The sequence below is a fragment of the Cordyceps militaris genome (assembly GCF_000225605.1).
Source record: "Cordyceps militaris CM01 unplaced genomic scaffold CCM_S00003, whole genome shotgun sequence".
Taxonomy (NCBI): domain Eukaryota; kingdom Fungi; phylum Ascomycota; class Sordariomycetes; order Hypocreales; family Cordycipitaceae; genus Cordyceps; species Cordyceps militaris.
The window spans coordinates 1,208,942-1,231,200 of record NW_006271971.1 but is presented as its reverse complement, the minus strand read 5'-3'; the positions used below and the strand labels follow the sequence as shown (position 1 = coordinate 1,231,200).

Sequence of the window (22,259 nt, the reverse complement as noted above, 5' to 3'; positions counted from 1 at the left end):
GGCGGCGCGCTCGGTGCGGTACGCGGCCAGCAGCGCGGCCAGTCGCGCGCCCTTGTCCTGCTCCGCCGCGGCCGTCGTCGGCGTGTCGGCGGCGTCGCTGCCGGCGTCGAGGATCTGCTGCCGCTTGTCGACGCTGGCAATGGCGTCGCCGATGAGGCGCGCCTCGTCCTGGAGCGCGGTGAGGTGGAGCCGGGCGGCGACGAGGTCGGCCGGCTCTGGGTCCTCGATGTCGTCGTCGTCGTCGCTCTCGTCGTCGGACGAGTCTTGGTCCGGGTAGGCGTCTTGGAAACTGTCCCGGTTCGGCAGCGACTCGACCGAGATGTCGGTGATGACGGCGGAGCCTGCGCCTTGCACCTTGACAGAGTCCTCGTCCAGAGTCGGGCTGAGGCCGGTAATGGTCACCTCGTTGATGCCGGGCTACAAATGAAGAAGAAGAAGAAAAGAATGAGTAAATCGCGCTGGGAGGACCAAGGATGTGAGGCTTGCCTTGAGCTCAATGTCCTTGACGTCTCGAAAGACTTGTGCTCTTCCGGGAAATAGGATGACGGCACGAGTTGGCACATTGGCCAGCTTGTACTCGATTTTGTGTATGGACTCCATTTTCATCTGAGCGCGATCGCGACGCGGGCGGCGGTTTTTGTCCTTGGGTGATAAGATGGTGACGAGTTTTCTAGACAAATGTCTGGTTGATTTTTGGGGGTTTTACAGTGTGGAAAGATTACAGGTAGAGTTGTGTAATGAGGCACCTTTCAGTACGGGCAGCTTCTACTTCTTATAACAGGATGATTGGGCGGCGCGCCACGCACGTACATATGACAGGGGCGCAGCTTCAGCCGGGCTTTTAGCTCCCAGGCAGCCATGCGGCGGCCTCCAACTAGGCTGTCTATTGAATTCAAACATCGAGTTCATGTATAGGAAATTATGAAATGATATTTTTCTTTTATTTGTGATGGACTTGTGGCGTATCAAGGTGCTTCTCGCTCTTGCATGATGCAGATGTCGACAATTTGCGCCGAGGCATGTGGCATGTGAAGAACAGGACAGGGGTCGAATCGCGGGAGGCTAATTTCAGATTTCAGGGGAACGGCGCAAGGGGATGGGTTACCGCGGAGGTACCTGCAGAGACTCCGTAAATGCCTACCTACGGAGTAGTTGTGGCTGTATTGAGAATACAAGGTTGGGGACAATGGCCAAGTATTTGTCATGATGGCTTTCCACTCTGTTGTTCATAAATACATTGTTATTCTACATTTCTGCACCAGTTGACTCATGTATACATAGTCTCCATCAAGACTTGAATGCCATTACATGGTACATCTCCAATTGCTTGGCTTCCTCACCAACGCCATCGTATCATGCCAGGTATCACGATACTCCAAGCTTCCAATTGAATCGTCTGTTTTCGACGCGTTGCGCCAGTTGTATAACGCAGCTTCTGGTCTCCTTGGAATCGCTGCAGGCGAGGCTGTCGGTGGAGCAACGAAGTCTTGTGAGCAGCGAGACTGGACCGCTACGTTGTCGCCATCCTCGTGTCGCGTGTTCTCTGTGTTCTTCGATTCAATATGATTCAACGTTATTCTGCCAGAGGTTATCGCGTAAGCTTTCACATAAACACGTGGCGGGGTGTATTCTTTTCGGTCCAAGTACGTACAAGACATTGCTGGGGTCGCTTCCAAACACCCTCGGGGCTATTCTGATCAGAATCAGACGAAGAGTCGGCATGCAAGTGCAGATGATGCCGACGCCCAGTTCAACCGTGGACCACCAAAAAATGTCGAGTTGGTCCCAAGTCGGATTCGACGTGGACGCGTACCGTCGAATAGATGCCAAGCGTAGACATGATACCACTGTCACACTGAGAAGAAGAGTAAGCACGGTAGTCGATTGATTGCGTTCGACATGATATTCGAACTAGGACTCACATTGTGCCTGTCATAAACATGAGAGCAGCCCCGACCTTTTTCTTCCAAGTGAGGCGCAGCTTGTGGACTTGACTGAGGGGAAGCGACAGGAGCCAAAGGTCCGCCGCCACACTGACGGCACTGTTGGCCCAGCCCGCTGTGTTGAGGTCGAGGCAGTGCCCTTGCACCGGGTTCGTACTGGCAAAGTTGGACTTTTCCCACGTGTAGGCGGTTGGTATGCACTGGAACACGACACCCAGCAAGTACGTCGTCGCTGTGACGACATGAAAGGCGATTGTGGCCCAGAGCAGGTAGCGTATGCGCCCGGTGAAGATGCTGAGGTAGAAGAATGTCAAGCTGAGCTTGACCAGCATCATGAGCACCACGTACGTGATGGAGACGATGAAGAAGTAGCGCGCCGTCGCCACCAGGCCGGCGGGGTGCAGGCCCCAGACGTCCTTGCTCATGCCGCTGGGGACGAGAGCAAAGACGTTGATGCAGGCGCTTGGGAGGCCAATGGTCGCGGCAACAATGATACACCATTCTTCGGGGTTGAGGTGTCTTCTGGCACTGAAGAATTGCATGTAGAGCATGCGTGCCATGATGACCAGGATAGTGACCAATGTCACTGAGACGGTCATGATGATAGAATTGACTCCTCGATTGCGCACAGGTGTTCCGCATGCTATCTCTGTGGAGTTTCTCAAATCTATTTCGGAATGTTAGACCTGCGTGTGCCTCTTTCTGTTCCCGGTGCCTTACATGTCGCCGTCGGTATCCCGCACGAGGCGACGATGCAGCGGTCAATGGCCTCCTTATGCGGCCCGCAAGTGCATGTTTGGTTGGACGGTGTGCAGAATTGCTCTACACACGGTACCTGTGGTCAAGTCTGTCAGAACAAAGAGTAGTTCCTGCAACAAGATGGACAAGGAGGCTTACAGCGCAGGGAGGGCGGTCTAATAACCTCGCGTCTGTGATGACAAGAATGAAACAAGGGTGCATGTTCTTAAACCAGACTGCAAGTGTAGCAGTACATTGTCAGCCCTGCTTGCTGCTGAGTGAGTTGTCCCTTGATGGACAAGGGGGAGAGAAGCGAAGCGTATTAATTAAGCGAATGAAGAAATAAGCAACAGAGGGAAGTCGGAAAATATATTGCCATCGGATTGGCCCCCCCTGCCATCTACACACCCAAATTGGTGGACACGCGATGATCTGCCACTCATACCCATCATTCTTGCAAAGAGGCAACCATTCATAAAGTCTCCCGATGAACAACGGACCCGTCCCTGGCTCTGGTGGGCACCGAATCGAATTGCCGTCCTGCAAATCGGCCCATTTTCCTCTTTTTTCATCGTTTGGGGAATGGCGGCCCGGTCCCCCCTTCTTCCATCGATGTCGAGGTGCGTATACTAGTTGACTAGTTGAACTCTGTTGCCAGACCGAAAAGAGCTAAAGAGCCTGTGCACAGCCAATGGCCAACCCGCGGATGCAGGTCTCCGGATGGCAGGTTCCCTGATCCCTGTCACAATCAGGGGGTTGACAAATTTGCCGATGCGTTGTCAACTGCACGAGCATCTTTCTCCCGGCTACATGATGGCTATAAAACCACCCGCATGTGAAGTGTACGTACTCGAGTAAAAAAGTAAAAAGCCACGGCGTAGCATAGCTTTCACAGATAGCTCACAGTCAAGTTGTAGCCTATATGAATTAGACTGTCTCGCCGCGGCCCCACGTTTCAGTTGGGCATACGTGTGGTTGTTGTCTGCCAGGATCGAACCACATGTGCAACACCCTGCATTTATCTTCTTACCAGTAGGTTGTGCAACACAACTGGCAGTGACGTCTGCGCAGCTTCATCTACTTGTCGGCCAGAGAGTATAGCCCGAGAGGGGATGAGATTCCCCCCGACAAATGCGATGAAGAGCATCGAAAGAGCTGCAACACCTGGCAGGAGGCTATGCTAGGCTTGGTCGAGCCCTCATGGCAGCACAGGCCACAGTTCGCTGACTTCCTTGGTATACTTGGCGCTTGACCAGCACAGGGTTTCCGGGCAAGCCTACGTGTGAGACCTAGGTCGAGTTATTAGGACCAATAGGGCACACATAGGATAAGAGATATAGTCATTATATTATGAAGTTCTATCTAGTAGGGTAGTGTATATATATACTAGATATACTAGGTGACGGGGGATTGTTCCTCTGGCTTCTAGACCGTCGGTCATCATGAGTCGTGTCGCTTTTTGTACAGTCTAGACAATCTCTAGTGCAGATAATTCTCCGTTTTGAAGAAATCCATGGTCGGTGCCGCACGCTACTCGCTGGACTTGGTTGATACTAAATATTCAGCTTAAAGAGCTAGTATGAGCGCCAAGGAACCGCTGTCGTTGCATCTGGACATGGACTCTTCGCTGTGACAAACTTTTAAGCGATGCTGGCATGCCGGCATGGCCGATCCGCCACTCCCGCCTGACGAAGAGGTTCACTGCCGGGATTTGATCCAGTCATCCGGAAGATCAGCAACAACCCCAGACGCCAGACACACTAGTTGTGGCAGGCCAAACTGCTGGCGTGCATGCACAGGCACATGCACCCTTGTTCACAGAGAAAGCGACCCTCCGGCCCTTAGCACGTTTCATTGGTTTCTAATATAAGTTACGGAACAGGAAACGGCTATGGGTGCTACGGGTGTATACTAATAAAAGACAGTCCACCCTGCTCCTCCAGACATTGGGCTCGCATGGAAACATCCGTCTGCTGTAAGTGATGCGAAAAGCTCGTGCAAACTTGACTGGCTGAGAAACCATTGGCAAGGAACAGGCTAGATAACAGAATACATGACATGGGACCATATGGGCGGACACCCAGTCGAGCCATCTCATGACTATGTAGTGAAATAGGCAGTTGATGTGCCCACCCACCCAAGAGTGAAGAATTGAAACGATTCAGTGACAAGTATACCTGGATGTATGTAGTTAGGCAGACCAATCCCTTGTAAACGTTTTTATCTTGCAGCGCTAAATTGAAGATGCCGCGGACTGCACGAATGTAGCCAACACCATTATCGACTCCACTCGCCCGGCTCGGTGAATGAGACTGCTCAACTTGAGTGCAAGACTGAAGAACATCTATACACTCGATATCCGAGCCTTCCGCTTTACTATCACCATGACTTTCCCGATTCTTTATCCCTCGTTTCCCCTTCTCGCCCCACGGCCGGCGCTTCACTTGGTACCTGGCGCTCCACGGCCTAACTACCTACCCTATGCACCAGTTTAGCATCAAACAAAGCCTAGACGGGTGAATCATTTCGGACAGAATAATTTAGAGATTAACGCAATGTGAGTTCCTTTTATCTTAAAAAGTCCACAAAATACTCCAACTGACCGCCGTAGCTATCAATACTCCGCACTGAATCTGGAGTCAAAAATGAGGCGGTCAGGTAGCAGGCAGTGCCAGCTGCCAGCGCAACCTACATGCATGCATTCCCAGCCACCCCAGAATCCTGCCCAACGACATACACATCGTCGCCGACCTGCGTGCCTTCGAGAGCATCATTGAACAGTCACTCACCAGCGGCAAATTTCTTCGTCAAAGCCTACAAAATCCAGCACCATGGAGCACCCCGTCCAACTGACCCAGATGGACCCCATGCCCATCTGGTCCCCCGCAGCATCCGACCACGGCGTCCGACGTGCTCGCTCGCCGCTCGTCCCCGCTGAGGTCGGCTTCAACCCGTCCGAGGGCATCGCGCTGCGTCTGGGACCCGAGGGCCATATCACCGACCATCCCGGCAGCGCGGTCGCGTACAACCCTCCGCCGCAGGTGTTTGCGCCGCCGCCGACTGGCCCTGCGTACATGCAGGGGCACGACACGCGGGACCTCCACTCGCTGCAGCAAAGCGGCCAGCACAACTTTCGCGAGTACCTGGTGCTGCAGAAAGAGTACAGACGGTATGGCGGCAACGCGGACCGTCTGCGGTACCAGACGGACCTGGTGCTGAGTGACCTGCTGGGCCTGCAGATCCACGTGCGTGATCTGGCGCGGGCCGCGCAAAACCACCGTTGGCGAAAGTGGCTCATGGGCGGCATCTTGTAAGTAACCTCCTAAAAAAAGACTAAAAGAACGGGCATCTGACCAAGAGGCAGCGCATCCTTTATACCGCTCGTCCGACGCATCTTTCGGCGCGGCAACGACCCCGACTCCAAGGCGGCCGCCAACGACACCGAGTACGCGTTTCAAAAATCTCAAAATATCCTGGCCCGCGTCAAGAATAGCGTCTTTGGCGTCGGGAAGCTCGCGTCGGTTGGCTTCTTTGTCTTTGCCGTCTTGTATATTTTCCAGAGCGAGGTGTCGCTGCGCGTGGCCAGGACGACGCAGAGGCGCCTAAAGCAGCTGGCGGACCGCATCCACGAGGGCGACTACTCGCTCGGGGAGCGAGACGGTCGCGCGCTCGAGGGCTGGAGGTGGCGGATTCTCCTCTGGTGACGCAGGTGTATATTTACCATTTTAGCATATATAGACAAAAGAGATAGAACAATGCATGGTGAACCGTTTGTCGGCTCCCGGCTGCTGGTGGGGCGCTGGTGCAAACGAAAACTAGGCTCTCTCGACTCACAAATCTTGGATGCTACACAACTCGAACCACGTCAGCGAAGGTAAAGCTTTTGCTGAGATGGCTTCTGACGAGAATGAGATAAAATTAACGTTGGGATCTGCTGAGGTCGTGCCGGAAGAAGAGACCCAGCAACACAAAGACGAGCGCTTTCGCACGCTGTATAGCAACCCACCGGATTTCAAGCAGATTGCCGCCCTAGACGCTGACTTCGCCGCAGTGTAAGCATGCATCATTTATTATGTACTCCTTCCCGAATAAACTACTCATTATATGCAGAGTTAAAGGACGGGACCTCGATTTCAAAGATCCCAAGGCCGTCCTGCAACTGTCCAAGACGTTGCTTAAACTTGACTTTGGTCTCTCACTAGACCTCCCGAGTAATCGTCTTTGTCCCCCGGTATGTTTTCCTCTTTACATGGTATGACATCGTACTGAGAGATGAATGCAAGATCCCCAATAGACACAACTACATCCTGTGGCTCAAAGACTTGCTCGATTCAACCACCTACGACGCCCCTGGCGGAAGACTCGTGGGCATAGACATTGGCACAGGAGCCAGCTGCATATACCCCATGCTTGGCTGCACCCAACGGCCCTGGTATTTTATCGCCGCCGGTGCGTCTCTCTCACCTTTGCCCATCGTTCTCTTCTAACGATTCCAGACATTGACGACGATAGTCTCAGCTGGGCTAAGAAGAATGTCGAGCAAAACGACCTGCAAACCCGCATCCAACTGGTCCGATCCGACCCAAACGGCCCCATCATCCCCATCTCGGCCGCTCCTACCGACGATGTCGCCTTTGTCATGACCAACCCGCCCTTTTACAAGTCCGCCGAGGAGCTCGACGAACGCGCCGCAGCCAAGTCGCTCCCGCCGCGCACCGCCTGCACCGGCGCGCCCGTGGAGATGGTGACAGACGGCGGCGAGGTCGCCTTTGTCGGGCGCATCCTCGACGAGTCGCTCGTGCTGCGCGGGCGTGTCCAGTGGTACACGGCCATGCTCGGCTTCCTGTCTAGCGTCACGGCGCTGGTGCACCGGCTGCGGGCGCACGACATCGGCAACTACGCCGTGACGGAGCTTGTGCAGGGCAAGAAGACGAGGCGATGGGTGGTCGCGTGGAGCTTTCGGGCGATGCGCCCGCCGCAGGCGATTGCGCGCGGGACGGCGGCGGCGGGGTCGCTCAAGGGCAGCCTGCCCGCGCACACGGAGGTAACGGTGGCCGATTTTCCGGGGCTTGACGCCATTTCAAAGTTTGCCGCCGGGCTGCAGGAGGCCATGGACGCGCTGGAGACGACGCACTGGGCGTGGGACAGGCAGAAGTTGGAGGGCACGCTACGGGTGGCGGACAAGGTGTGGACGAGGGCGTGGCGACGGCAGAGGCAACGTAGCATGGACATGGGCCTGCAAGTAAATAACGGACGTGTCAAGGAAGAATTTGGGTTTGGCATATCTATTCACGTGAATCTGGATAGTGTTGTGGTTCGCTGCCGCTGGATTGAAGGGCTGGACGAGTCTGCGTTCATCAGCTTCACTGGCTACCTCAAGACGACAGCCAAGAACATTTACGACGGCCTGGAAGAGAAGCAGCCGGAAAAGCCTGAATAGAGGCATTACTTCCTGGATACTATGAAACAAGCACAGTCAAGCCCTCTACGATAGATATGAAAAACGGCAGCCCTCACGGGAGGTGCTTATCGTAGCCCGCCGCAATCAGCCTCTGCGCCGCCTCCATCACCGGCGGCGGAATCTCCTGCTCGATCTGGAACCCCAGCGCGGGGTACTTTTCGATGCGCATCAGGTCCCCCACCATGACGCTGACCACCAGCTCCTTTGGGTTTCCCTTGTCCGGGTACTCTGCAAACGCCAGCTGCGGCGACGTCACCGTGACGGCGACCGCGTCGTCCGGCCACTGCTTCTGAAACGTCGCCCACGCGCGGCGCTCCATGTACGGCTTCTGCACGAGGATGAGCGACCGCGGCGTGATGCCCCTTTCCGCCAGCAGGGCGTGCGCGAAGCGCACATTCTCGCCCGTGTTGCGCGCCAGCGGCTCGACGAGGATGCGGTCGTCGGGCACGCCCATGCTGCGCGCAATGTCGGCAAAGACCTCGGCCTCGGGCAGGTTGAACCGGTCGCGGGTCAGCTTGCCGGACGCGCCCGAGAAGAGCAGCCAGGGGGCGAGGCCGTCGAGGTAGAGCTGCGCGGCGCGCGCGGCGACGCGCGTGTCGAGGCTGCCGAGGCCAAAGATGACGTCGGCGGGCGGGGGGGCCGGCGACGCGCCCATGCGGAGGTAGTCGTAGAGGAGGGTGGCGTCTTGGTCGACTTGAGCGGCGGAGGAGGAGGCCATGATGGTTTTCGGGTGGTGCTGGTGGTGTTTTCGAGGTTGATGATGATGATTAATTGTCGTCAAGGGGCGAGGAGGTAGCAAGCAGCTCTTGGCTGCTAATAGTTTGTGGTGCCGAGATGGCTAGCTGTTGCAACCCCCGCTTCTGATGGATCGACACATGGCCGCAGCAAGCTTGGAGTTGGGAAATGCAAATCGCTTATTTCTCGGTGACGTATGCATCTTACGGAACGAGCGATTGTTTGGCAGTAACCCTGTTGCCACTACCCCGCGATGCTAGCAATCAACAACAATCTTAAATACTTGTAGGGTTATGATATGGGGGCCGTGAATCATGGGTACGGAGTTTACTCTAGCCTACGGATTCTGATTTCGTATTAGATTGGAATTTTGTGCTTCTTTTTGCTCAACACAAATCACCGAACTGGTCTACGTGCCCGGAAGAACTCGGAACACCCAGGTCCAAAGTTATCCAGAGCACTGCCCTTAATAATAAGCTATGGCATGTGGCTGCAGTCAAGCGATAACTCGCGAAAGGGGTGCAAGGCAGCGAAAGAAGGTTTTCGCTCTCCTTTGTCATGTTGACCTTGCTGGTTATAAAGCGTATTTTTCACTTGTATTAACATTTGTCTACATAGAGTTTGGCCTTTAGTTCCCTCCGCTAGACAGGCTCTGTTCTGATGGACTGACTTTTTGCGAACAACGATGCCATGTACACTGCTGATATCCAGGCTACGCCACAAAACCTCGGCTGGTCAATGACGGGTAGTAAATAAATCATCTTGCTCTCCGACGGTCTTAACTAATAATATACAGTTGATGAGGACGTTATGCAATTGGAGCAGTAGAAGCACGTTCATCCAGAATAATGCCATGAAGATGAAGGGTCAAAGTTTTACTGAATGAAAAATCTATATATATTATACTCGCTTCCTCTAATCCAACAATTGTTCTATTTATTTCCAGTCTCGTTCTAGCGTCAAGATATTTTCTAGCTGTACACTTTCTTCTTCTTCCCGAACAGGACCCATGGTGTTGTCGACTCAGTCAATATGAAGAAGAAGACGACGAGGACGGGCTTGGTGACTAGTCACAATGACAGCCTGCCTTGGGCAGCCATCGATTTGCGTCAACTTATTCGTCGATGGGGGGGGGGGGCTTACTATAGCTACTACTATAGCTAGACCTGCATGAGATGCACCCTTTTGTGGCGCTGTTGAGTAACGTATCGCGTGAGCACTGCATGGTACTCGACAAATCTTGTGCAACAGCCCGATGTCATCGCCGCAGGCTCAGGCCAGCGTGGTCTTTTTTTACTCTTCATGAAGCCTATACTAGTTCCGCGGCACACGAGCATGACAATTCACACGCTCAAGGTAGTCGTCGATACAAGTCTTAATGTGGTCGCGCGGCGATGCATGCAGTTTGTGTTCTCTTTGGCCCGATATTCGCCTGGAGCTGCCCAAAGAAGCCATCCGAGACCTGTATGCTTGCGCCGTCGCTGCACGGTCGGGGTTGCCCACAGCTGCATTGCAACAATGCATCCCGAAGCCATGTCTATTCTATGACGAATAAAATTGATCAACAATTACGCAGCTGCCGTTTCTTGTCCTCGGCGGGTAGACCTAGTTACAACAGCAAAGACGAGTGCAGCAGAGTGCAGCATCGAGGGCGGTGTGTGGGAATAAGACCAACCAAGAACAAAAAAAAAGACAAGCTTTTCCCCCTCATGGTATTCTCGTTCAATGATCGATCTGGAGCAGATCCCGTGTTTCTTCACTGGGCAAATTGAGCGGTGCTCGTCCCCCACGTGGGTTGGCACTTGGCAGCAGCCTACCACAAACAATCCCCCCCCCCCTCCGAACGCGGGGTGCGTGAGACCCTTTTTTCAGCCAACGACGATGGCTTGCATGGGAATGTGCGCCCGTTCATTCCCACCTTTCGTCTCAAATGTCCCACCCAGCCCAACATCTGGCTTCCGGCAATGTATGGCCGCGTGCGGCGTCCTGGTTGGCTTGTCCGGCCGCGTCCGACATGTCCCTTCATCCTCCGCGGCGGGGGTGCCAAACCGGTTCGGTTCGCCTGCTACTGGTATTAATACAGTCAATTATCCCCTGTCATTCAGTTTCCTTTCTTCTTTCGTCTTGATCGGCTGTTCATACATCATCTATTCTAACCCTCTTGCCATTATCATACATCAAGGATGGACAAGGTCGACATCCTGACATCATCCCGCGTGGATGCACTCTCCCAGCATCGCCATGCCACCATCATCAGCCGTCTGGGCCCGACGCTCGCCTACGCCGTACACGTACAGAGCATCATCGGCTCCCTCTCCGTCTTCCTCTGCTGGCGCGCCTACCTCGTCGCCAGCGTCTCCCTCGTCCAGGCCTACTACGCCACCCGCCTGCTGACCTGGGGTACCAAGCAGGGCGCCTGGCACGGCGTCGCCGCCGCCGCCGCCGTCTGGGACATGAAGACGACGCGCGTGCTGCGCGACAAAATCTTTTACGAGTTTGCCCTCTTTGTGCTCGGCGCGGGCAACGGCCTGTTCCTCGTCGTTCTCTGGCCAGGCTGGATCGTCATCGGCGGCACGTCGTTTGTCCTCTGGCAGATGTGTGGGTGAAGAAGCACCAACGAAGGCCGGAATAGCTTATTCAAGCTGAAATCGAGAGGGGGAAAAAAGACTCCCCAATCCGCTGGCATAACACCCATGACAGCGCCTTCCCGCAAACAAGAACATGAGCCTTTTGGAAGCAAGGAGCACGACCTTCACTTGGAATAAAAGAATGTATTGCCACCACCGTCTTTTCGGACCTGGCTCGCATAGTCCATATCGGCGTCAAAGTCTTGCCAAGTGCTGGCGGGATAGATGTGCTTGTTGCGCTCATACCACCGACGATCGACCACCTTGGTCTCCAGCGGATCCTCGTCCGCGCCCTCGAGCGTGGCGATGTCCGGCGCGCCCTTGACCACCTTGACCTCGGCTGCCGTGGAGAGTCCAACCCGGAGCGGCTCAGCCGCCGGGTCCGGTCGTTCCGGAGCGTCAGCGCTGTAGTCAAACAGCCGCTTGCCGCCCGGTCCGACGCTCTTGTTGATGATGAAGTAGTAAAAGTCATAATGCTATCATAGATTGCGCACCCGTTAGCCTTGGAGAATGCATATAGACGATGCCCGAGGGCATAAATGAAGGAATAGATCAAGCCAAACGTACATGAGGGACAATGACTGTGCCGCGAACAATCATCAAATCGTCGACGCCGACGCGCGCCCACGCCCGCGTCGAATTAGCCTGCTCGCCCACGCCCAGCTCGGCGCCGACCTTGCGGCTCTTGTCGAGAAACACCCAGACAAAGTCGCCCTTTTTCATGCGCACGATGCCGCCTGGCGTGTTGGCGCCGTCGTAAAAGACAAACGGAATCGCAAACTCGGTCCCCTTGACCGCCTCCTGCAACGTCAGAAACTCGCGCCGCAGCGCCTCCCGCTCCGCCGCCTCCTTGCGCAGCGCCGACTTGGTGAGCGACTTGGGTATTAGCCCGACGGACGCGTTGGCCTTGAACTTGCTGGTCTTGACCTTGCCATTGCCGTTGTCATTTGTCTGAATGCCCTTGGAGCGCTCGGTTCCCGCTGCCATCATCACTTCGCTGTCGTCGTCTTCGTCGTCGTCGTCGTCCCCAAACGAGAGGAGCTTCTTGCCGGGCCTGGCTTTCTTCTTCGCCTTCTTCAACGGGCGCGCACCCGCTACCGGCACCGGACTCCCCGAGTCGCTGGCCGCACCGCTGCCACCCAGGTTGTCGTTGTTGTTGTTGTTGTTGTTGTCGGGGGTGCCCGTCTGCGAGCGGTCGACGGGCGTCGAGGCCCCAGTGGCGTTGGCATCGCGGGCCTCGCGCCCCTGCTGCTCGAGGACCTCGGCGCGGCGCTTGCGAAAGTCGGAGAGCGCGACGAGGCCGACCGTGTGCGTGGAGAGGCGCTCCTGTGTCGTCTTGTTTTGCGGCGTGAACCGCGACGCTCCTGGTTCCGACATTGCTGCCTGGCGGGTTGTGGTTGACACTTTTGCGATTGGCCGTGGTTGACTTCTTCGTTGGTTGCCCTTTTGAGCGGCCATGTGGGGCACGCCTCATGCATCGCATTATAAGCACCTGGCTTGGATGAATACAACATCATAAATAATACTGATGAATACTATGAAAAGCGGGAATCAAAGTATCTCGTCGACGATAGTCAAATTTTAAGGAAGTTTTTTCCCCTGACGCGTCGCTTGCCCGACCTCTGAGTTGGTAGTGTCATCGGCATACCTCTTGTATGCGACAAGGTAGCGCTCATCAGCGCTCCAGGTGTCCTTTACACTCTTGCGCTCCGAAATCGCCTTGAACCATTCTCTCCATCTTCCCCATTCCTGACTTTGACCTTGAGAAGGAATCCCTACACCGCCACTTTTGTAGTGATCAATGAGCCAGAAGCGTTTAGCCCATGGTGCCAAGCAGACATCCACCATGGTCAGCTCTTTGCCTGCAAAAAACGGACCTTCCGAGTCCATCTGATCTGTGAGTGCGAGGATATGTTTATGAAGCTCTTTCCTGGCCTCATCTAACGTGAATGGCTTCTCGTCGGTGTGCTGCAGCAACTTGTAGAATGCAGGGATGATTTTGTTGCTGATATGGTCGATCCAGAGGCGAGCGCGTGCTTTCTCGTAGGCGTCCTTGGGCATCAAATGGGGTCCATGTTTTGATTCATCGCCGTATTCCTCATCCAAGTACTCGCTGATAATGTTGCTTTCAAACAGAGGCTTCCGCGCTGACTCTTGCGGACCAGCTGGCACGGCAAGTGTTGGCACAAGGCCTCGGGGGTTCATGGCCAAAAATGATTCAGCCTTTTTGTACGGGTTGATCTCAATGTATTGATAGGGGATCTTTTTCTCCTCAAGAACGATCCAGGAGCGCTGAACAAAGGGACAAAACCAACCGCCGTAGAGCTTCAGCGGGTGGGCGTCAGCGTGCTGAGCAGCCAAGCCTGCAGCAGCTCCAGAGGGCTCTGGGGGAAGAGAAGTGTCAACCGTGGCCATGGCAAAGTACGAGGGGACGTTGAATCGATGGAGGGATGTAGGGATGTCAAAGTGAGGTTTCAGTCGAGCTATCGATGGCTTTGAGCCCGGCGGGGTATCCTCCGTTTATATGACGTGATGGCTGCGTTGGGGCAACGTGCATATTGACAACAGGCCCGAAATGTCCATGCTAGTCAAGACAGGCCAGTTTTAAAAGTCGTTCGAGAATATCCGAATTTTTATGCTATCAGACACTTTCACTTTTCACTGGATGATCCAGCTGGTCAGCCAACAAAAGGGTCATAGGTATCCGCCAACGGCTTCTCTCGAGCGATGTAAATGTGTTTGGTTTTAATAATATTTCGTCTGATGATAATGCTCCATGTATCTCGTATAAGCTATGCATTGCCATAGAGACGCGCGTAGTCCTTCTAGCAGTTGTCGCTCTGGGCATTCTAGCGGCGATACTTGTTCATTGCCCATGCACTTCCACCACCCTGGCAATCATGAGTAGGTAGCTCCCTCGGGAGGCTGGGGAATCTTCTTGTTGTTGGGGGCGGCCATATATCTAGTTTCCGTTAGTTCTGCTGCAACGGTGTGATGGACAGCGGGAGTTCAGTTCCACCCACCTTCTCAGTTCTATCAGGATGGTCTCCATGGTATTTTCGCGCTTCCATTGCGCAAGGCAGGGAAGCATCGACGGGTCGACAACGCCGTTGCGGGGGTCAACGCAGGGCAGGTTGACTTGGCTGACAAACTGGATCTTGGGAGGGACATCGGGGTACGTATCGCCGCAGTGCATCTTGAGGCTGTAGATTCGGTTCTCGTGGACAGACTACAAGGCGGTTAGTACGGGACAGGTGTGTCACAGAACGTATGTTAGGCTGGTGTCAGAGGAATACATACGTGAGGAGGTCCTAATATGGTACCGTTCCAGTTGCTCATGAGCAAATCATCGCCATCCTCCAAGCCATAACTGCAAGCCTCAGCGCCGAGACCTTTTTCACCCTTTTCAAGCTCCTCCAGCAGGCGGAAGTTGCGAGGAACCTTGGCCATGGTGGTGCGGTGGCTCCGTGGCCGTTTGCTGAGTGTTTTCGGTGGTAACGGTCCCCCAGCTCTGAATGGACAAAAAATATTCGTATAACGTCGCTACTCTCTCGCGATGCTATCCCAAGCCGCAAGGGTCGAGGCAATACTTTTCTAGAAGAGTTGCGTGGGGTGAAATGGTCCAGGCGGGTGCCCTCAGACAGGGCGTGCCGCGGGGCAGACCAGCAGGCCAGCCCGAATATGTGGAGAGAGCTTTGTTGGATGAAATCCAGGTAGGATCTCACCTACGGGTACCTCAGTAAGTTCAGCTAAGGTCGCCCTACTAATTTCTAATATACACTATACATCTTAGTATAATGATATATTTATTATAATAATATTGCCCTTATATAATACTCTATAAATTTGAAACTTGTCTAAAACCAATTACTAATTAGTATGACGAAACTGGCCTGGAGGGTTGTAGTAACAACTAGCACTGCTGCTGTCAATAGTTAAATAGCTTTCAAATAGGTATTTATATTAGTTTAAGTTAGTAAGTTTTTTTTTATATACCTATTCTACGTCTATGAACGTGTGTTCTAATGTCTATTATATATATATAAGTATCTTTTAAACCTCTTAATATATTCTATCCCCGTTATGGCTCTCCCCAGCTCTCCCCGACCAGCACCATCTTGCCAGTCGCGCCGCTACCAAACATCTTAAAGAAAGCCTCTGAACAGTCACCAACTCGCCCATCAAGATAGCAACCGCTAGGCAAAGGTTCTTCTAGCCATAATAGCCTTTAAGTACCAAATTTAGCAGTACTTAGTAGGTACTTTGGTTTCCTGGGGTTACGCTAGCTAATTGCGGTACCTCTGAAGTTCACTATCACGTGAGGCTCGTGCCCTTAGCAAAAAGCTCTTGTGCCAATAGCACTCCTGGCTCGCGCACTCCGGCGCCCACCCTCTTGTCAGGCCTCCCAACGACGACCTCGGGCGGCGGCTCGCACTGTTCCGTCAAATTACCTTTTCTACCGACGCCCGCCTCCCCTCCCACCCCCAACGACTTTTTGGAGCCACCACTCTGACCTTGATTAATTCTTGTTTCCTGTTCTCCAATTGTATCCTTCTCAAAACCTTTTTCTCTCTACACATCTCCCTACTAATAACCGCCATTTGCACCTGCTTCCCACACGGCCTTCTCTGGTGCTCCATTCCACTGCCCCCAGACGCGCCACACCACCATCCCACCACCCCGGCAAGGAAAAAAAAACTAAGCCTGTTCGACACCCTGGTGAGCACCATCGCAAGTCTGCCACACAACCACCGACGAATAACAGTTCGCGACTGCTCGCACACGCATCATGGTTGAGTCGTCGCTTACTGGCGCGGCCGCAAAGGCTCTGATTGCCTCGACAAGCGACTGTGTCCCTTGCGAGCCCGCTAATGCCCCATCGGTTGCCCCATCCCTGACCTTCTCTGACGAGTCGGACGATGCCGAGGAGCCAACACGCACCGAAAAGCCGCGCCAGCGTCGCGCTTCCACGCGGCTCATTGCCCAGAGCGCCCGCGATATCCAGCGCATTACGGGCGAGACGACGGCGGAGTTTGTTGGTCGCTGCTGCGGTGGAGGCTGCTGCTTGCTGGGCAGCAAGCGTTCAACTGGCGTCGATTACGAACCCCTCGTCCTGCCCGACAATACGGCCTTCAATTCTCTCGGCCTCAAGTTTCCCGACGAGATCCCTACCAGCCTGACAGGCATTCCCGATATGCCAGTGAAGGTTGTCTCGCTCAAGTCGATTCCCCGCCCTCTGAGCATTCCATCAGACTCGGGCATTTCCGTGGGTCCTGATGCCGACACTGTCTCCACTGCCTCTGTCGAAAAGAAATCGGAGCCCGTGGCCAGTGAACCTCTCGACACCACCATCCAGCCGCCCAAATTTGTGCAGCCGCACCCTCCATACCACGTCTATCCTGCCAAGATTCATACTCTTCGCGAGCTCACCAAAGACGGTGCTGAAAAGCGCACATACCACTTCGACCTTGACGTCACCAACTACCCCGATGAGGAGTCCAATGATTTCAAGGTCGGCGGTGCCATTGGAGTTCTCGCCCCCAACGACGACGAAGTTGTCGATGATGTCCTTGACCGTCTCATGGTCCCCCGCTTCGTCCGCGACAAGCAGACTCTGATGACTACTACCACCGGCCGTTATCCGACCGTCTGGGGTGACGAGAAGCCTCGTGAACTGGTCACATCTCGGCGGGATCTGCTCAAGTGGTGCACCGACCTCCAATCCTACCCTCCTACCAAAAACGTGTTCCGTGTTCTTGCTGAGCACGCCACTGATGAGACGGAGAAGAAGGTTCTCATGTTCCTCTGCTCCGCCCAAGGTCAGGGCACGTTCTGCGATATCCGCTCGGGACCCCATGTTACCGTCTCGCAGCTTCTGTACGCCTTCCCCAGCTCTCAGCCGCCTCTGGACGAGCTCTTGTCTGTCCTGCAGCAGCTTATGCCTCGCTTCTACTCCCTCTCCAACGACCCTCATGATTCATACCAGATGCGCGACCAGAAGGAGCACCGCTTGATCGAAATAGCTGTCACCGTTCATGAGACGAGTGACTGGCGCAAGGGTTCTCGAACTGGTGTTGGCTCTGGTTTCTTTGAGCGCCAGGCCCGGCGCTTCCTCAAGGCTCAAGCTGCTGGTGAGCCTAGTCCTGAGATTTTCGTCCCCATGTTCAAGGGCCTCATGGCCAACCCCCTTGCCAAGGAGTTCAACTCGGATGGGCCCATGCTGCTCATTGGCGCCGGTGTCGGTATTGCCCCTTTCCGTGGCTTTGTCCAGCGCCGCCTCAAGCAGGCCAACTGCGCCAACAAGGTCTGGGTCCTCCAAGGCATCCGTGACTCCCTCGTCGATGAAATCTACAGTGGTGAGTGGGGCGTGCACGAGGAAGAAGTCAAGCGTGTCGTGCAGAGCCGTCGCGGCGAAGGACGCTATGTCCAAGAGGAGGTCCGCAACCAGGCCGATCTCGTGTGGTACATTGCCAACGCGGTCGACGGGCGCGTCTTTGTGTGCGGTAGCTCGCAGGGCATGGGCGAGGGTGTCGAGGAGGCATTGATCGATGTCGCCATGTCCAAGGGCAACCTGGAGCGCAACGAGGCCCGTAACTTTTGGGATCTCAAGAAGGCGGCTGGACAGTACATTGCCGAAACTTGGTAATCAGGTTTAGTTGCCATTTCTGTGTGTAAGAGTATTGCAGCTTTTGTCCCCTTTCCCTACTTGATCCTTCGCATTCATCTTTTTTTCTTTTTTTCCTTGGCACAATGCCACAAAAATAACATCTTTTCATGCGGCACATTACTTTAGCCGAGGCGCAGGTTCTAGAAACGAGAGTACTGCGCAAGCATTCGGGCTCACACATATAAAACGGGAGAAGAGAAAAGCACTAGGGTATTTTTTTTTTCATGGAAGCACCATAGGCAAACGGCGTTTGATTTCTTTTTTGTAACGGTCCGGTATTTGTTGCGTATTTGAAATGTGATTTTGGCTTTCTTTTCTAACCACGGAGTGCTTCTTGCTGGGAAAAGATGTGTGGTGTTGTTTTGGAGAGCAAAGGGATGAAAACTGGCAGAGTACATAGGAGACGTTAAGTCCTGGCTGTGCGAAACTGATTAATGCAGGATATTTTATATTGAAAATCCAGCTATATCATTACAGTACCTAGACAGTTGTTCTGGTATTTGCTCCCATGACGGTATACCGCTACCGACGCTATTGCCCCTACTTTTGAACGCACCAGGTCCTATTCGCTCCCCAATACGCTCGGATGGCAAAATAAATTCGAATTTGCGGCAGCAGCAATCTGGAGGAATTTCTGCCGTCGTACGCCAACTGTTCGTGCTCTCAGCTGCCAGCCGCCGACTGGACCTGTCCGCCAGTGTCTGCATCAACGTCCCAGCTGGTCAGTGTGCCGGAAAACCGCCCTATGTCGACCTTCCCACATCCGTCTAGTAAAGCCGCCGATTTTATTTGGCTGTCATACACGCCCTCCCACCCCATGACCATATGAAAGACGTCACGGAACGGCGCCATGTCATTTAACATGGCAAAGGGGACAATGCGTCCCATCAGAGGTTCCTTGCAATCCTGCATGTACCGCGTGAACTCTAACGCGGTAGTAGCACACGAAAATGGTGATATATGTCTTAGCGGAACCATGCCCCTGAGGCTGAATGCGCGATGGTCGAGATTGACATAGCCGCACGACTTGAAAGTCAGCGATTTGATCCTGTACAGGGCCGCTTCGTCGGGAAGCGCCAGTGCATCAGGAATAATTTTTCGCAAACGTTCGAGTATCTTCCGTCGATCTTCGGCACGGTTGAGCTTGGTGCTGTGACTCTCTCCCTGATCGAGCACATGTCGGACCTTGACACTGGGCGAAAAATGCTCAATGAGCCCTGCCCACGATAACCAGGAAGGCTGTGCCAGCGGGGGCTGGAAGCCAAGACGGAAAAGATGCAGAGATATGTTCGTATCTCCCAAATTGAACAAATCTATGCTCGATCCGTGCCCTGCCGTCCATGGCATAACAGAAAGCGAAACGCCCTCGAATTCGACCCTCTCCAAAGAGCAGAGAGCGTAGCTCCGAAGCACTTGCAGGAGCACATGTGGCGCCACCCAGCAATTTTTGAGTGATAGATTCTTCACGTGTGGGAGTCGCAGCAGGGTGTCATCTCTGCCACAACTGGTCATGGCTCTCCGAGTCATGGCCATGGGCGATGCAAGAAACGGAGCGGGGAGGATATGCTGAGCCCGTTGGTGACGCCCAGAAGCCAGTTCACCGCCGCAAATCCATTCGAAATGGAAGCTCTCAATGTTTGGCTGGACACCGATGTATTTGTTGATCAGTTCGTGAGCTATAGGGACGGCATCCAATGGCGACACGGGTTCGTCGAGGACGTAGTGAGCAGGCGCAGTCACACGACGCCAATCCGCAACCACGCCTAAAGACACGTTTTTCAAGCAGAAACGAGGACGGTGTTCTCGGCTAAAAATATTATGACAGCAAATTTTAGTAACTGGTGAGATCAAATATACGTGGTGGCATACACGACCCATTTGGAGATAGTTAGGCTGGGCGGCGCCTATGAAAGGTACCTAGGTACGCGAGCGGGGGGGTGTTTCTGTGATGCCTTAGTATAATGACCCAGCCTGCGTTTGCACATATGCTTTTGGCCTTGCGCAGAGATTTCAGCCTTTTTGCAACATGTCAGCCTTTTTGCAACATGTCAGCTTGTTTGCAACATGTCAGGAGCCCTCTACAATATGTTTAAAATTATAAAATGGCGCCAATATGTCAAAAAAAAAATGTTTAGATTAAAAATTCTGCTCAAGCCATCTCAGAAAATAGCCCTACGCCCGTAGGTAAGAACATAAATGGCGAAGAATTCGTGTTAATGACAAAATGTAATGATAAATTGAAAGGGAGAAAAAAAGGCCGCCCAAAGCGTTCCCTAAAACTTGATACAATCCTTGCTCACTTCGACCAGAACCAGTACCTAGTGGAAGCTGGGATTAGCAGACGCCGGACGAAAGGAGAGTGTAGACTACTTACTCGGCAGCATACTCGACCTGGAAAGGACCATTAAGATCCTGGCATGTTTTCGGGGGGCTGCCGCCGGCAGTTGATACACGAAAGACTTCACCGAGACCATTGGTGGCGTCCTTGGTGGCCAGGAGCCTCAGCCAGGCAACGGCGACCTCGCCCCTTTGACCGATAGTCGCGGTCGAGGGGGCATCCACGCTGGCATTCTTGGCACAGGGAATCTGCCCCTCGTCTCCCAAGTCAAAGAAAGGAACACCGGCCGCCGTAAAGAAGTGGTGGCCGGAAACGGGCAGCATCGCGGGGCCGAGGCGGTTGGCGGCGTCGAGGTTGAAGTGGACTGCCATGCCGGGCACTTTGCCGGTGACATCCGGGTACATGGCCGCCATGCAGGTGACATTGAAGAGGGTGGCGACGGCGCCGACGGCCTTGGGCTTGGACTCCGCGTTGCCGTCGCAGGTATAGTTTTGTGTGCCGCGACCGACGGCGACATGACGGAGCCGGGAGCCGGCAGCGGGAGCGGGCAATCCGGGTACTGCAAAGAGTTAGACGCATAGCACGGAAAGCACGATTTCGCAAGGGGGGGGGATGACGCACAGGTAGGCATCACGGCCTTGGATAGATCGCACTGGGGGGGGGCGCTTGTAGTCTTGAGTTTTGATGTCTTGGCGGCAACGAGATTGAAGTACTGAGAGACGGCATTGATTGCGTCGAGGGGATTACCAAGACCGCCGATCTGGAGATTGGGCCATGTCGGGGCAGCAGAGGCGGTAGCAGCCAGGGAAGAGACGATGAATGTCGAGAAACGCATTGTGTTTGTTGTCAAGGATCCTGTTCCAGCGGGCAACCTTGGGGGTGAAGACGTGTTCTCAGATGTGAGTCGAATCGAACGGCAAAAGGGAACTCTAACAAATATCCTCCAGAGAGACGATAAGAAAGACTCTAGGAAATCAAAGGAAAAAAACACAAAGAAAAAAAGCGAAGAAAAAGACACGGCAGCCCTGGCTGTCTGTGGTTTCTATAGGTGAATAAGAGAGGTATAATTCCAGAAAGAAGAGGGAATCATAATGGGGGAAAAGAGAGACATTCTCGATTGATATACCCTTGCAAACAGCAAACCCAGCAAACCCAGCAAACCCAGCAAACCCAGCAAACCTACCATGTCATGATTGCCGAGCCGCAGCCGCCCTGTGCTTTTAGAATCCACCAGGGCGACCGACCACTCGGCGTGGACAATGGGGCGCGGGACAATAGACTGGACAATAGGCTGCACGTACCCGCAGATTGGTCAGGCGTAGAGGACCAGGGGGGGCAGGACGAACGGGAGTGCAGACGCCCACAAGAGAGATCAAAGACACTAAAAATAGGTGAAGGAGAGATGCTGGAGGCTCATGTCGCGTGGCAAGGTTGCAAGCTGAACAGCGTCGTCGAGATTCTCGGCTGCTAGTACGTAGTACGACCCAGTGCCGCCCGTCTTTAGGTCCACTACGGGCGGCCTAGGCTGGCTTAATGGCGGGGGGAAGTGGCAGGGGGGGGAGGGGCTTGGCGGGCGGCGCCTAGAAGCGTGGCCGCTGATCCAATCGCCCAATCGCTGGCGGGGGCTCGGGGGACCCCTGGAGCGACTGGTCGGTCATTGGCTGAGGGAAGGCGGTACAAAGGGCGCGTACGGAGTACAGGACCATGAAATCGACAGTGACATTGTCATCGCACAGGCATGGGATAACGA

At 54.1% G+C, this 22,259-nt stretch overlaps 10 protein-coding genes across 10 annotated transcripts; 4 read left to right on the top strand and 6 right to left on the bottom strand.

Annotated features, from left to right (window-relative positions):
• Window positions 1–1,918: 1,918 nt before the first annotated feature.
• CCM_03998 (uncharacterized protein) lies at window positions 1,919–2,542 on the bottom strand (the record flags this gene model as incomplete). Its single annotated transcript, XM_006669146.1, has 1 exon — window positions 1,919–2,542. One exon carries the CDS (start codon window positions 2,540–2,542, stop codon window positions 1,919–1,921), a length of 624 nt encoding a protein of 207 aa, XP_006669209.1.
• Window positions 2,543–5,512: 2,970 nt separating this feature from the next.
• Window positions 5,513–6,385, top strand: CCM_03997 (uncharacterized protein; the record flags this gene model as incomplete). Its single annotated transcript, XM_006669145.1, has 2 exons — window positions 5,513–5,991; window positions 6,046–6,385. The coding sequence occupies 2 exons, from the start codon at window positions 5,513–5,515 to the stop codon at window positions 6,383–6,385; spliced, it is 819 nt and encodes a 272-aa protein (XP_006669208.1).
• A 187-nt stretch (window positions 6,386–6,572) lies between these two features.
• Window positions 6,573–8,121, top strand: CCM_03996 (S-adenosyl-L-methionine dependent methyltransferase, predicted; the record flags this gene model as incomplete). The annotated part of the gene is made up of 4 exons (XM_006669144.1): window positions 6,573–6,733; window positions 6,792–6,912; window positions 6,965–7,130; window positions 7,178–8,121. The coding sequence occupies 4 exons, from the start codon at window positions 6,573–6,575 to the stop codon at window positions 8,119–8,121; spliced, it is 1,392 nt and encodes a 463-aa protein (XP_006669207.1).
• A 73-nt stretch (window positions 8,122–8,194) lies between these two features.
• Window positions 8,195–8,860, bottom strand: CCM_03995 (uncharacterized protein; the record flags this gene model as incomplete). The annotated part of the gene is made up of 1 exon (XM_006669143.1): window positions 8,195–8,860. The coding sequence occupies one exon, from the start codon at window positions 8,858–8,860 to the stop codon at window positions 8,195–8,197; it is 666 nt and encodes a 221-aa protein (XP_006669206.1).
• Window positions 8,861–11,060: 2,200 nt separating this feature from the next.
• Window positions 11,061–11,483, top strand: CCM_03994 (uncharacterized protein; the record flags this gene model as incomplete). Its single annotated transcript, XM_006669142.1, has 1 exon — window positions 11,061–11,483. The coding sequence occupies one exon, from the start codon at window positions 11,061–11,063 to the stop codon at window positions 11,481–11,483; it is 423 nt and encodes a 140-aa protein (XP_006669205.1).
• A 146-nt stretch (window positions 11,484–11,629) lies between these two features.
• CCM_03993 (XAP5 domain-containing protein) lies at window positions 11,630–12,881 on the bottom strand (the record flags this gene model as incomplete). Its single annotated transcript, XM_006669141.1, has 2 exons — window positions 11,630–11,980; window positions 12,072–12,881. The coding sequence occupies 2 exons, from the start codon at window positions 12,879–12,881 to the stop codon at window positions 11,630–11,632; spliced, it is 1,161 nt and encodes a 386-aa protein (XP_006669204.1).
• A 204-nt stretch (window positions 12,882–13,085) lies between these two features.
• CCM_03992 (Glutathione S-transferase) lies at window positions 13,086–13,919 on the bottom strand (the record flags this gene model as incomplete). The annotated part of the gene is made up of 1 exon (XM_006669140.1): window positions 13,086–13,919. One exon carries the CDS (start codon window positions 13,917–13,919, stop codon window positions 13,086–13,088), a length of 834 nt encoding a protein of 277 aa, XP_006669203.1.
• Window positions 13,920–14,402: 483 nt separating this feature from the next.
• Window positions 14,403–14,954, bottom strand: CCM_03991 (ubiquitin-conjugating enzyme variant MMS2; the record flags this gene model as incomplete). The annotated part of the gene is made up of 3 exons (XM_006669139.1): window positions 14,403–14,466; window positions 14,528–14,733; window positions 14,805–14,954. The coding sequence occupies 3 exons, from the start codon at window positions 14,952–14,954 to the stop codon at window positions 14,403–14,405; spliced, it is 420 nt and encodes a 139-aa protein (XP_006669202.1).
• Window positions 14,955–16,293: 1,339 nt separating this feature from the next.
• CCM_03990 (FAD binding domain protein) lies at window positions 16,294–18,150 on the top strand (the record flags this gene model as incomplete). The annotated part of the gene is made up of 1 exon (XM_006669138.1): window positions 16,294–18,150. One exon carries the CDS (start codon window positions 16,294–16,296, stop codon window positions 18,148–18,150), a length of 1,857 nt encoding a protein of 618 aa, XP_006669201.1.
• Window positions 18,151–18,834: 684 nt separating this feature from the next.
• Window positions 18,835–22,215, bottom strand: CCM_03989 (uncharacterized protein; the record flags this gene model as incomplete). Its single annotated transcript, XM_006669137.1, has 5 exons — window positions 18,835–19,978; window positions 20,546–21,068; window positions 21,131–21,269; window positions 21,693–21,800; window positions 22,201–22,215. The coding sequence occupies 5 exons, from the start codon at window positions 22,213–22,215 to the stop codon at window positions 18,835–18,837; spliced, it is 1,929 nt and encodes a 642-aa protein (XP_006669200.1).
• Window positions 22,216–22,259: the final 44 nt, after the last annotated feature.